The following is a 14,188-nucleotide window of genomic DNA, read 5'->3' as shown; positions in this document are numbered from 1 at the left end:
ACAATACAGTACTTGAAAGTTTAAATACTCTTATATTATCGTTATCCAAAAAACTGAGTCACAAAAAGGGTTCATCCAAGAGCCACCTGAGCTGAGTTGGAGCCTGTAGTGAAAACATGCTGAGACTCCATGATCCTTCTATCACCTGTGGAGAAAAGTATGTGTATTCTCAGCACTACTGTGGTTTTCAATTATGTTCAATTAGGCTTCCCTCTCATCCTTCACAACCAACACATGGCCTCTGCAATTTTACTCTGGAGTTAGAGCAACAGTAACAATTCTTTTAGAGATCATTCAGACAATCTGGTTGTTTCTCAAAGAAGGATTACAGCCTGTTAGTGAGAGGGGCTAGACTTCTGATTTCATGGGTATAACGTTATTTAAAGAGAGAAAATAATGCAGGTCCTCATTTTCTCTACAATTTTTAGTCTTAGGGAACTGCCCAGGGCACTGAGCGGTTATGTGAGTTGCCAAGGTTCATACATCTAATACATGTCAGAGGCAGCTCTCGAACCCAGTCCTTCCTGACAAAGCCCACATATCTATTGACCTCTACTCTGCCTTATTATAGCTTAGTATGCTTTTAAAATCAGCTTAGTCAGGCTGGGGTTTGGTGTTATAAAAATAGGTTTCAGATAACAAAATCATCCTTTCCTCCCCCTCTCTCATGCCTTTCTCCAACCCCCTTCAAAACATCCAGGTATGCACAGGAAGGATGACATTTGTGCATAAGCTGTATTTCACCAAGGTCTTGATTCCTACTACATCAGTCATGCCTTTCTGCACTTCAGTGATTTCCCAGCCTGAGCTCCATGTCCTTGAGCTCACTAGTTGCTTTTATACTTCCCTAATGAAGCATAGCACCCAGAAAATTCACAAGAAAAAGTAATGCCTAGTGAATGCTAGTTTGTTCTTAAGTCTTTACAAGCCAAACATATAAATTAGCTGTCTGCTTTTCTGAAAGGATTGGGGGCCACTGGGACTTCCTCCATGCCCATCCTCATCCTGATTTCCTTTCTCGATGGGGCATTTTGAGTTTTCCACTTCTACAGGTCAATGTTCCTAGGCAGGAAGAAAAATTATAGTTTCTTTAAATTGCTTTGACTCACAGGACTTTGTAGGATCTGAGTGACTCTCTTCCTTTGTTCCATCATATTGAAGTCTTGTCTTAGGTCTGGAGACATATTCCTTTCCCTAATGTATTCAGGGTCATTTTCATTGATGCGATCAAAATACCTCTCTTTGTGAGGCATGCTGGGAGGCGGAGGAGTCGTGATCACTCCTGTATTAGCATCTGAACTCATGCTTCAAGGCTGCCAATTCTTGTCACCTGCATCAAGAAAAAGAGAAATAGGGGACATTAAGGTCATTATAAAATCTAACTTAAAGAGGACAAGCAGAGAAGGGTTCTTGTCCTTCTAGTAATGATGGCAACATCCGCAGATAGATCAGTTTCTCAAATGAAATCAGATCAAGTTCTATCTTTGTGAAGATCTCCTAGGTAATGATTCCAAACTGCAAACTATGTTTTGGAAGCTGATGAAAACAATCAGCTAAATCATGATACTAGAATCAACTAATTGCCAAAAAAAAAAAAGTATGAAAGAAAATAGTGATTACAAACTAGAAAATTAGGGTATTATAAAAACCATATTTCTTGTTGATAATATCTATTATTCTGTGGGTACTTTTTTATCTGAACAAAATCAGATCTATATCATTATGATCCACAGTAATCCTTTTTGTTTCCTTGATAGAATTAAACCTTGGTTTTATTCAACAGGTTCACTTTTTTCCAGTGACAATTAATTAGCCAGCACAGTAGAAAAAACATATCAGGATTTTCTAAACAATTCAACAAATTCCTTGGGAAATGAAAATTGTGGGTAGATTAAAAGGTGTGTGTATGCATGTGTATTTGCTTATAGCCAATGAAGTGATATGTTTTGCTTGACTGTATATGTGTTCCAAATTTTTTTTCTTTTCTTTTCTCCCTTTCTTTCAGTACGGTGTGGGGTGGTGGGAGGGAGAGAAATTACATTTCTCTTAAGTAAAAGAAATGAGAACTGAGTGGTACTACAAACGAGGTAACCACATTGTTAGTTTTGCTTAATTGTTTTACTTTGTTACAAGGGACTTCCGAGTGGGGGTGATCTGGTCATGTTTGTTATATAAAGACAAAACACATCATTAAAACTTCTTTAAAAAGTAAAAAGGATCTGGGATTTAGTGGCCAAAAAGCTCAATGTAATTCAACAGTATGATATGAAAGCCCAGAAACTTGGTGCCATCTTTTTTTTTCTTTTTGGAGGGGGTAGGGCAAGGCAGTTGGGGTTAGGTAACTTGCCCAACTCACAAAGCTAGTAAGTGTGTAGTAAGTCTGAGGCTGAATTTGAACTCAGGTCCTCCTGGGCCAGTACTCTATTCACTGCGCCACCTAGCTGCCCCCAACTTAGTGCAATCTTAAACTGTATATAAGGAGACATCTAGGTCACATTTTAAAGCAACCAAAAGGGTGAATGGCCTCCAAATCATGCCACATGAGGACTAATGAAAGGAAGTAGTGATGGATGTTTAAACAGGAGAAGACAGAGAAGAATGTGATAACTCTCTTTGAATATCTGCAGAGCAGTCATATCCAAGAGCAGCCATGCTTGTTCTGCTTGGTGCCAAGGAGTGTAACTAAGAGGGATTGGTGAAAGCTACAAAGAGACACCTTGAGGTTTGATATAAGGAGAGACTTCCAAAAAGTGTGTAGCGGTTTCCTCCTTGGTAGAGTTCTTTCAAGTCAAGGCTGGATGAACACTTATCAGTGAGGAGAGGAGAATCTTGTTCAGGTAAGGTTTGGATTAAGTGAAATCTGAGGTCTCTTCCAAATCTGAGCTTCTAGGATTCTGAATACATACATATATATATTTTTTTCATGAATAATTGCAATATTTTTAGGCTTATGAGTCTCCATATTTGGTGGCCCCCCAATCTTTTGTGGATTATGTATATTTTTATTATGTTGCAGCTTTACTAGATTCTATTACTATTCTTCAGTTTAGTAGCTTTTTCAAAAATTCACAAAGAATAATACGAGTCAAAGGAGAAAGAAGTAATTTTTTTTTTAAAGTAGGGGTCCCACCTTCTTGAAAGGAAAGCTGCAATCAAAAGCCAGTGGAAGTTTTTAAGTCATCAATGGAGGGGGTGGAGTCAAGATGGCTGAGTACAAACAGGACTTTTGCGGGACTCCAGCTTGCACCTCCCCCAATTCATGTAAAAGAGGACTCTGAACAAACTTTGGAGCTACAGAACCCACAAAATGACACAAAGAAGCTAACCTCCTGCTAAGGACAGCCCAGCAGGCTGGCAGGAATCAGCCAGCTCAGCACTCTGGGAGCTGACCCCAGCCCCACCTGAGGTTTTACCCCAGGACAGGCCTGACCAACCAGGGGCTGGAGGGACTCCAGATCACCAGCAGCTGTGGCTGAATTATCAACACATAGATTCCAAGGACAAAGTGAGAGGTAAGTGCACTGTGAATTTTGGGATCCAGTAGTTGGGAGTGCATTGGCCTCTTCCCCCAGGACAAGAAGCCACTGAGGAGCCACAGCTGTATAGCCGACCCCATGTGGCAGCTTCAGCTCCTGGCCTGCAGAGTGTAGGGAGACCAAGAGACAAGTCTGAGGGGTAATTGCTCTTGCTTTAACCTGCTTGGATCTGGATTGCGGTCTAGGGTGGAGGTCCTGGGGTGTGTGACCAGCTTGCCAGAGTGTGTGGAGGCCTCAGAGAGGGCACCCAACTAATACCTCTGGCAGCTGAGAAAACCCCAGCATTTGGGACGAAGCTCCCCTGTCTGGCAGCAGAGTCCTACTGTGGCAAAAAGCCCAAAAGTCAAGTAATTGGGTGGCAAAATGAGCAGGCAAAGGAAGCAAACCAAGCAAAGCAATACAACATTAGACTCCTATTTTGGGGACAAAAAGGATCAAAGCATGGAACAGGAGGAAGACAGTGAAGTCAGAACTCCTGCGCCAAAAGCTTCCAAGAAAAATACAAGCTGGTTATAAGCCATAGAGGACCTTAAGAAGCACCTAAGAGAAGTGGAGGAAAAATTGGGAAGAGAAATGAGAACGATGCAAGAAAATTATGAAATGAGAGTCAACAGCCTGACTGAGGAAAATAATACCTTAAAAAATAGACTAACTCAAATGGCAAAAGAGGCTCAAAAAGGCAATGAAGAGAAGAATGCCTTAAAAAGCTCAATTTGCCAGATGGAAAAAGAATCTCAAAAGCTCACTGAGGTGAATCATTCCTTCAGAATTAGATTGAAGCAAATGGAAGCTAGTGACTTTGTGAGAAATCAAGATGCTGTTGAACAGATCCAAACAAATGAAAGAATAGAAGGCAATGTGAAATATCTCATGGGAAAAACCACTGACCTGGAAAATAGATCCATGAGAGATAATTTAAAAATTATTGGACTACCTGAAAGCCATGACCAAAGAAAGAACCTAGAAATCATCCTACAAGAAATTCTCAAGGAAAACTGCCCTGATGTTTTAGAACCAGAGGGCAAAACAGAGGTTGAAAGAATCCACCAATCACCTCCTGAAAAAGATCCCAAAAAGAAAACTCCTAGGAATATTATAGCCAGGTTCCGGAGTTCCCAGATCAAGAAGAGAATATTATGAGCAGCCAGGAAGAAACAATTTGAATATTGTGGAAACATAATCAGGATAACACAGGATCTGGCAGCTTCTACATTAAGGGATCAAAGGGCTTGGAATATGATATTCCAGAGGGCAAAGGAGCTGGTATTAAAACCAAGAATTACCTACCCAGCAAAACTGAGTATCATGTTTCAGGGAAAATATGGTCATTCAGTGGAATAGAGGACTTTCAAGCATTCTTTTTTTTTTTTTTGCCTTTGGAAGGCAATTGGGGTTAAGTAACTTGCTCAAGGTTACACGGCTAGCTTTTTTGTGTGGGTGTTAAGTGTCTGAGGCCAGAACCGAACTTGGGTCCTCCTGACTCTGGGGCCGGTGCTTTACTCACTGCACCACCTAGCCACCCCACTTTCAAGCATTCTTGATGAAAAAACCAGAGTTGAATAGAAAATCTGACATTCAGATACAAGAAGCAAGAGAAGCATGAGAAGGTAAACAGGGAAAAGAAATCAAAAGGAACTTATCAAAGTTGAACTATTAACATTCCTAGATGGAAAAACGATAATTGTAACTGATGAAACTTTTTTCAATATGAAAATAGTTGAAGGGAATAGAAATATATATATGTTCTATATATATATATATGTATTTATATATATATGTGTCATATATATGTCTATATTGGAGGGTATACGGGCATATGAATACATATGTGAATGTGTGCATATATGTTTACAGGTATACATAGAGGGCCCAGGACCAATTTAATAGGAAAGGATGATATTTAAAAGGTGAAATTAACAGGTGAGAGAGGAATAAAATGAGAGGAGATGGGGAGAGACACAATGGGGCAAACTATCTCATTTAGAAGAGGCAAGGGAAAATGGGTTACAATGGAGGGGAAGAATAGGAAGGCAGGCAAAAGGGAATGGGTCAACCTTATTCTCATTGAATTTGGCTCGGGGAGGGAATGAAATGCACACTACATAGGGTATCTCACCCTATAGGAAAATACGGGAGAAGGGGATGAGAAGGGGAGATGATGGAAGGGAGGGCAGGCGGGGGGGGGAGGGAAGTTGGAAGCACCCACTTTTGAAAAGGGATGGGATCAAAGTAGAGAATAGAACAAGTGGGAGGTGGGATAGGAGGGAGGGAAATATAGTCAGTCTCTTACAATATATCTAATATGTTAATGTTTTGCGTTAGCTACACATGTACAACCTATATCGAACTGCTTATCTTCCCAGTAAGGGTGGGTGACAAGGGAGGACGGGAATGAATCTGGAATTCAAAGTTTTAAAATCAAATGTTTAAAATATATATATATATATATATATACTCTATTATTAATACTATTTTACATGTAATTGGGAAATAAGATATACAGGCACTGGGGCATAGAGATCCACCAAGCCCTACTGGAAAAGTCACAGTGGGTATGGGAGAAGATATGGGAGAGAGCAGATTGGAGGAGGGGATATCCTGTGGGTCTGCTATTTTTGGGGCGGTGGGCAAGGGAAAAATGGGGAGAACATTTTTAATTCAAAATCTGGAGGAAATGAATGATGTAAATCAGAAGTTAATAAAGCATTTGAAAATAAAATAAAATAAAATGAGCTGGAGAAAGAAATGGCAAACCACTCCAGTATCTTTGCCAAGAAAACCCCAAAAGAGTTGGATAGGATGTATAGCAACAACTGAAATGCTTTGTTGATTGACTTTAAATGCCTAGATGAAGATGGCTGCACACTGTATGGTACCTAGCTATTGGTCTGTCACAGAGCACCTTTACTGACTCCTCTTGTGGACTATGATGAATTCTACAGCCAGTAAAAGTATGTGTTTCTTCTGCAGAGCAGTTACGTCATCTTGGACAAATGGACCTGCATTTGCTGCATACCTGCTCTAGCTGGCAGACTCTTATGTTTGGCAATTGTATTCTATAGGAGATACTTAAAACTGGCCTGCAAAAGGGAGTCATAGAGGTGGTGGCGCAGGCAACAGTGATCAAGGACCAGCAACTGGTATAGGTTTGGCAGCCAGCTAGTGTAGGTAGAGTTTGGAGCCTAGAGTCAGGAAGCTGAGTTCAAATCCAGACTCAGAAATATTTACTGGCTATGTGAACAGGGGCAGGTCACTTAGCCTCTGTTTCCTCAGTTTCTTCCAACAGTAAAATGGGGATAAGAATAGCACCTACTTGACAGGGTTGTCATGAGGATCAAATGAGACCATATCTGTAAATGTTTATTAGCACAGGGCCTGGCATATAACAAGCACTTTATAAATGAATATTCCCTCCCCACCCCTTATAGTAAAACAACAACACTGCACTGGCCTGGTCTTAAGTAAATGCCTAACTATTCTAGGAAGCTGTCCAGTTCAGCAGACTGTAAATTTCTCAGAGTGACTTAATAGCTTGACCAGGTGCATTGCTCATTAGACCATGTGCTGATCCCTCAGTGTATCCCCACCCTGACCCTGTAGCCTGGCATTTCCTTGCTAATCATGCACCAGGATGTTCCTGCAGTAGATGGTTTCCATGTACAGGTCTGGGATTGGCAGTATAGTCCCCACCATTGTATAATGGAGACAAGAATTTGGGTAGTGGTAGGGAGAGGTTGATCAAGAGAAATGCTAGGGAGGAAGCAAGATATAAACTTGTTCCTCTTAATAATAAAAGGTGATATTTATATAGGGCTTTCTTGTTTACAATGAACTCTAAAAGAAACCATGGCCTACAAAAGGCTCTTCCCCCCAAAAAAGATTTAGTACTACTGGAAAGTAGTAAGCCTCAAAGGCAAGATTCAAACCCCAGCCTTCTTTCTTATGCTCTTATTAATCCCATTTTACAGATGAGAACACACAGATCTACCGAGATTAAATGATTTGCCTAAGATTACATAGCTAAACTAGGTCTATACCTCCAAAGGTATCAAAGAAAGAAGAAAAGGAGTCAAATGTACATAAATATTTACAGCCACTCTAGAAACTGAGGGGATGCTCATCAATTGGGGAGTGACTGAACAAATCAAGGTATATGAATGTAATGGATACTATTGTGCTGTAAGAAACGATGAAAGGTATGGTTTCAGAAAAACTTGGGAAGATTTGTATGAAGTGATGTAAAGTAAAGTGAGTAGAACCAGAATAATTTATACGACAACAAAAACATTGTAAAAAAAATGAATTTTGGGGCAGCTAGGTGGTGCAGTGAATAGAGCATCGGCCCTGTAGTCAGGAGGACCTGAGTTCAAATCTGACCTCCAACACTTAACACTTACCAGCTGTGTGACCCTGGGCAAGGCACTTAACTCCAACTGCCCTATCTTCCTCCCTCCAAAAAGAAAAATAAAAGAATTCTGAAAGACTTAGTAACTCTACAATGACCAATCATAATTTCAAAGAATTCATAATGAAACATACTCTCCACACACAGAGTCAGAACTGATGGACTCAGAGTACAAACTGAAGTATATTTCCCTTTATTAATTTTTTGTGGACATGACCAATGTAAGACTTTGTTTTGCATGAGCATACTTATTTATATTGAGCCTTCCTTTCCTTGCCTTCTCAATAGGCAAGGAGGGGGTAGGAAGAGGGAAATAATTTGAAACTGAAACAAAACTGAATTTAAAAATTTTTTTAAAAGATTACAAACCTAGAGTCGGAATTCAATCTATGACTTCTGACCTCAAGTTCAGAAAACTTTGCGCTTAGGTCTCAATTCAAAGGATTGAATGGGACAACACTGAGCCCAGGTCAAATTTAGTAGACAATGTTTAAGGTCTAAGGGGTTTAAGACCCTCCCAAAGTCTAAGAGGATAGCCATTCAGTGCTTTTATCTGTAGCATCCTGTATCCCTCCATCACTCTGTGGGAGTTCCTGTCTGTGCTACCTTGCATGGATGAATACCACATATGTCAAAATAATAGAATTTCCAGGATGCTAGAATATAAGGACAATAGAACAGCATGCTTGAAGTTGGGACCGTAATAAGAAAATCAGGGATGTGTAGCTGACGCAAATGAAGGGTTACTAAAGGGTTCTTTCAAGTGAGCTATTTTGGGCTGCTTATGTGTCAGGGGATGTCTGCTTTTGGTTGTGCCCATCTAGAATTTGCATTCAGAAATAGCTCTCTCTCCACACACACACACACACACACAATCATGTATAATAATTTCTTGCAAGCTTAATCTTCTCTATTGAATTTGATAATTTAATGGGGGTTTTCTGTAATACTGAATAGCAACTATGTGCATCACAAAAGTAAAATTTAAAATATGTATCAAGAATAAGGTACAAAGAATTATGAGTTATCCTGTTGGACTTTCGCAGCTGTTGGTGTTTCCCTACTAAAGGCTCTTTTCCCTAAAAGATTTTGCATTGAAGTATGTGTTAGGGAAATTTCATCTCTGTTCCAAATTGATGTTAAAATAAACATATACTTCATTAACCAAGACTCCTCCCCGCCTCCCCCAATCAAATAACAACCTTACCACAGTGTCAGAGACACGGAATGTGATGTAGGAGGTAGGAAACAGTTACCAAACATTATAAGAATCAGACAAAATCTTAGTCGCTAAGTCAATTATCTTTGAGAAAGTCTTTGTTTTCAAACTAGCTTCCTAGTAATAGCTCTCCCAAGTAACCTTTCCAGCTAGTTTGAAGAAATTCAACCAAAAAATTCAAAACTGCTCTTTGGTAGGTAGCTTTACAAAACAATTCTAGCCACAGTCAATGAGAAAATTTGTTTAGTTTTACTATGAATATTTGTTACAAGGTCTTTGTTTTTATTTTCTTTTTGAGAGGTACAGAGGAGAAAGTGATGAGGAGACTGGGGGCAAAAAACCAACCAACCAAACAAAAAAAAGTTATTGAAGCATCTTTTAAAAAAAAAAATATATATATATATATATATATATAACAGAGACCAGATGGGAGGTCAGAAAGAAGCAGAGCCAACCTTTGATAGCTATAGTTTGAATTTCTTACTTACTTTCAAAAATATTTTTCCCCCAGTTACATGTAAAAACAATTTTTAACATCTGGGTTTTTTTTTTTAATTTTGAGTTCCAAATTCTTTCCCTCCATCCCCCCTCTCCCTCATCCCTGAAACTAAATAATCAATCTGATATAGGTTGTACATGTGCAATCATGTAAAACATATTTCCATATTAGTCATTTTGTGGAGGAAAACTTGAAACCCCCCCCCCCAAAAAAAAATAAAGTGAAAAATAGTATGCATTAGTCAGCATTCAGACTCCATGAGTCCTTTCTCTGGAGGTGAAGAGCACTTTTCATCATGAGACCTTTGGGATTGTCTTGGATCACAGGAGTGCTAAGAATAGCTAAGTCATTCATTGATCATTGTACAGTGTTGCTGTTACCGTGTACAATGTTCTCCTGGCTCTGCTCACTTCATGTAAGTCTTTCCAGGTTTTTCTAAAATCATACCGCTTGTTGTTTCTTATAGCACAATAGTATTCTATTACAATCATATAGTACAACTTGTTCAGCCATTCCCCAATTGATTGGCATACCCTCAGTTTCCATTTCCTTGTCACCACAAAAAAACCTGCTACAAATATTTGTACAAATAGGTCCCCTTTCTCCATTTTTTGATCTCTTTGGGATACAGACTTAATACTGCTATTGCTAGATCAGAGAGTATGACCAGTTTTATAACTCTTTGGGCATAGTTCCAAATTGCTTTCCAGAATGGTTGGATTAGTTCACAACTTCACCAACAGTTCATTAGTGTCCCAATTTTCCCACATCCTCTCTTATGTACTTTTTAAAAAGCAAGCTGTACATAACAGAGATCTGCAGTCTCATGTACAATCTTTTTCTATTTTACTATGTGGAAATGCCCATTTTATTTGTGTTTAGGTTCAAAATAAAACTAAATAACATTTTAAAACAAAGACAGTTTCGTCTCTATTCCTCAGAAGCAAATTTTTCTGAAATAGTTTCTTTTAAAAAATAAGTCAATGAGTATTATAGAAAATATGTTTAGGCCCCTAAACTGTTCACATATATAGATGTGCCTAAGAAGTGATATGATTCTTTTACTATTAGTTCATTCTTGGCTTTCATAAAGATAAAACAATTGCTATTAGTACTGGTGACAGTGCTACAGTTTGGAAAAGGACCTGTAACTAATTCTAATAAAGTCTAATAACTCATTATAATTCTACTACCAAATCTTCATAGACCTCATAAAATTAACCATTTCTTCACAGACACATGGTTGGTCTAATGAATCCTCACCTAATGTCTTTGATGTTATTTAACACAGCCCCTTCTGCAACAGAAACTGCAAAATTGCTGATTTAACTTGGTGTAAAACATGTAAAGAAATCAATGCATAGTCTGTGCTCTAGTTATCTTTCCTAACACACTGTGAAACCCAGCTTCCAGAGGAGGAGGTATTTTAAGTAGTTTATCTGAAGTAACTAGATTGTCTCTGAAGGAAAAAGCATGGATTCTGTTAGTGGTAACTGCAAAACATTTTTCATCGCGAACAATCTGAGAATAGTTATGGAATAGAAAATGGGCTTATATAAAAATTTCTTCAAATCAAGGACAGTAAAATGGGGAACTTGTCCTGGGAGACATGAATAAATTTTATGAAAACAGTTTTAATGGGCCTTGTTCATAACAGGGGACCAATCTTTACATGCCAGAGCAAGGAGAAGTATTTAATCAGTTTTGCATTTATTGAGAAATTTTTCCTTTTTAAAATTTCTTGCTAAAAGCCAGGTTTAAGTCAAACAGAGATAAGAACAAGTAAGTCAGTTACCCAGTCAACTAAGGCAAAAACAGTCCCTGCCCTCAAGATGTTGACATCTTAATGGGGGAGACAACATGCAAACAACTAAGTACAGACAAAATATGTGGAGTAAATTGGAGAAAATTTCTGAGTGGAGGCACAGATATTAAGGCGCACTGAGAAAGGCTTCTTGCAGAAGGTAGGATTTTAGCTGAAACTTGAAAGAAACAAGGGAAGCCGGGAGGCAGATATGAGGAGGGAGAGCAGTCTGACCATATGGGATAACCAGTAAAAATGCAGAGGTGGGAGAATAGCAACTAAATTAGTATCCTAGAAAATTCAAACCATGAATGAAGCAAGTGTTCAATTATTTTTAAAAAGGAAAATGTACCTCAATATGTATATTTTGGACAAGTGAAATGCAAGGATAAGTTCAGCCTGAAACTGAGTAGCAGGAAGAGATCATGTACTATTGTGCTCCTTGGGACCCCATGTAGTACTTTCAATAATTTCAAACTACTTGTGTTATAACAAACCCTTCTTAATAACACTAATATTCTCTCATTGATACTATGATACCAAAATTTCAGTAGTATCTAAAGAACAATGGAATGTGAATGGTGGGTATTAAAGACTAGCAATTTACCAACAGTGATTTGCAGATGAGATATATGTGAGACCAGAAAAGGATATGGGCCATTTGTTAAGAGAGAATGAGAGACAATGATGGACAGACCTATGGGTACACTGGTATCTGTAGTACACTATAAGAACAAGACAAATCCTTATAGCATACCAAATAAGATTTTCTGTGGAAGATTTATGGGAAAACATGAATAGGAGCCAAGAGGATTAGAAGGAATAGAGGAGTTGTGTAGGAATACCTATACCAATTAAATTATTATCTGATCAAATTTTTAGATCTTTGTTGTAATATCCTTTCCACAATACCATACTTCTTTCTGAGGAAACTGAACTGGAAGAACTGGGTTCTAGATGCAAGTTTTCTGTTGACTAGCCATGTGACTTTGTCTAAGTAATTTTCCTCTCTAAGCCTTACGTTATTCATCTATCTATACAATGGAGTTAGGTTATATGATCAAAGGTCCCCTTCAAACTCTAAAATTCAATGAATTTTATTCATTGTGAATATATCCTCCAAGACACATGTAAACAGATGTACAGCATTTGTAATTTTGATCTTTAGTTGTATTCATTATTTCTGCAAACAGTCTAACAATAATAGTTACCCTTGCTTTGGGTAAAGGGTCAGAGTTTGAGATGTGACTGCTGTCATAGTCTGAAAGAAAGGAAGTGATTCTAAGATTCTATGGATCAAACAACTGATTCCAAATATACCCATTTCCAGTTGATACTTTAAATAGCCTAGATTCTGGATTTGATCCTCCTTATAACTCTGTCATGTCTGAAAAACCAACCATGACTATCATTCTATATTGCTTTCAGAAAAAATTCCTATATGGTTTTCTTTTAATTGATGATTTTAAAAAATAGCCTTCGACATTAATGCCAGAAAAATATTTGTTAATGCTATGAACTTCCCTAAATAAAACTTATTTTAAAAAATCTTGTCCAGATATTTTTTTAATTAATTACCATAAAATGTGTTTAAACAACCATAGGTTTATGACACAAATGGATGAAACAGTCCAGAAATGCAAAGTTATGACCAGTCATTTAGAAGGTGGAGTGAGTGAAAAGAAAGAGAAAGAAAGATGGGCAGAAACAGAAATTGGAAGGAATATTTCACAGTGCATTGCATATTTAGATTGAGAGAGAAGCAGTGCTGTGTGATATCCAGCACACTGAACTTAAGAGTCAGAAGGTATGGGTTCAAATCCTGCTTTATCATTTACCAGATCCGTGATATTAAGCAAAGCTCTTTATTTCTGAACTCTAGCTCTTGCTTTTCTTAGCTATAAAATGGAGCTGATAAAATCTGCACTATATAAGGGTGTTTCAAGATCAAATAAGATAGTTATAAAGTGAAATAGTGAGTATAAAGGAGAATAAAATAATTATAATGAATACAAATCACTTTTTATCCTTAGGGTACTATATGAATATGCTATTAGTATTACTATGCAACATTGAATGAATCTGTTCCAAAGTTGTATTTAATATATTCATATTATTACCTTGCTAAAGCCATTATTATATTAGTAAAACAAGATGCAACTAGTATGCTAGTTTCATAAAATCATCTGAACCACTTTAACTGTAAAATCATTAGAATTAATGGACACAAATATAAATTAGTCCAATGCCAGTTAACACAGATAAAATATACTCAAATGATGGAGCTGTGTTCAAGATTACATTAAACTAAGAATCTATTAAAGCATGAATGTTAAGAGAGATCTAAGTTCTTAATCCTAGATAAATGTTAACTACTTTTTAGAAGGAGAGGCTTTGATGATAGACTAGTGTTGGAGGCCATATAGAGCACATACCGATGTCAGCTTTAGAGAATGATGAAAGCATTCTCAAGCTTTTTGAGGGTAACATGTAGGTCATGGCTTTTATATATCTCTATACTGTACATCTGGGAAAGCACAATGTTCTTTGACTGATGAAAACAAAAACATCTATAATACATACCTTCCAACAGGGAATTTAAATCCTAAAACACTGACTCTCTTAAGAATGCATCCAAGGGGAGGCTAGGTGGCACAGTGAATAGAGCATCAGCCTTGGAGTCAGGAGGACCTGGGTTCGGATCCGGCCTCAGACACTTAACACA

At 37.9% G+C, this 14,188-nt stretch overlaps 1 protein-coding gene across 15 annotated transcripts in view; it reads right to left on the bottom strand.

Annotated features, from left to right (window-relative positions):
* Window positions 1-14,188, bottom strand: part of ADD3 (adducin 3) — a 180,877-nt gene that overhangs the window by 31,087 nt on the left and 135,602 nt on the right. For all 15 annotated transcript variants that reach the window (XM_069098925.1, XM_069098933.1, XM_069098926.1 and 12 more), the window contains one exon: window positions 1,110-1,330. In XM_069098925.1, the coding sequence (XP_068955026.1) occupies window positions 1,110-1,304 (195 nt within the window). In that variant the 5' untranslated portion in view covers window positions 1,305-1,330. The remainder of the gene's footprint in view (window positions 1-1,109; window positions 1,331-14,188) is intronic.

Source organism: Petaurus breviceps, unplaced genomic scaffold (genome assembly GCF_028583685.1).
Source record: "Petaurus breviceps papuanus isolate PSGF00001 unplaced genomic scaffold, PetGlider_PUasm1.0 37, whole genome shotgun sequence".
Classification (NCBI taxonomy): domain Eukaryota; kingdom Metazoa; phylum Chordata; class Mammalia; order Diprotodontia; family Petauridae; genus Petaurus; species Petaurus breviceps.
Note: the sequence above shows the minus strand (reverse complement) of the source record. Positions and strands in the feature narration are given on the sequence as shown.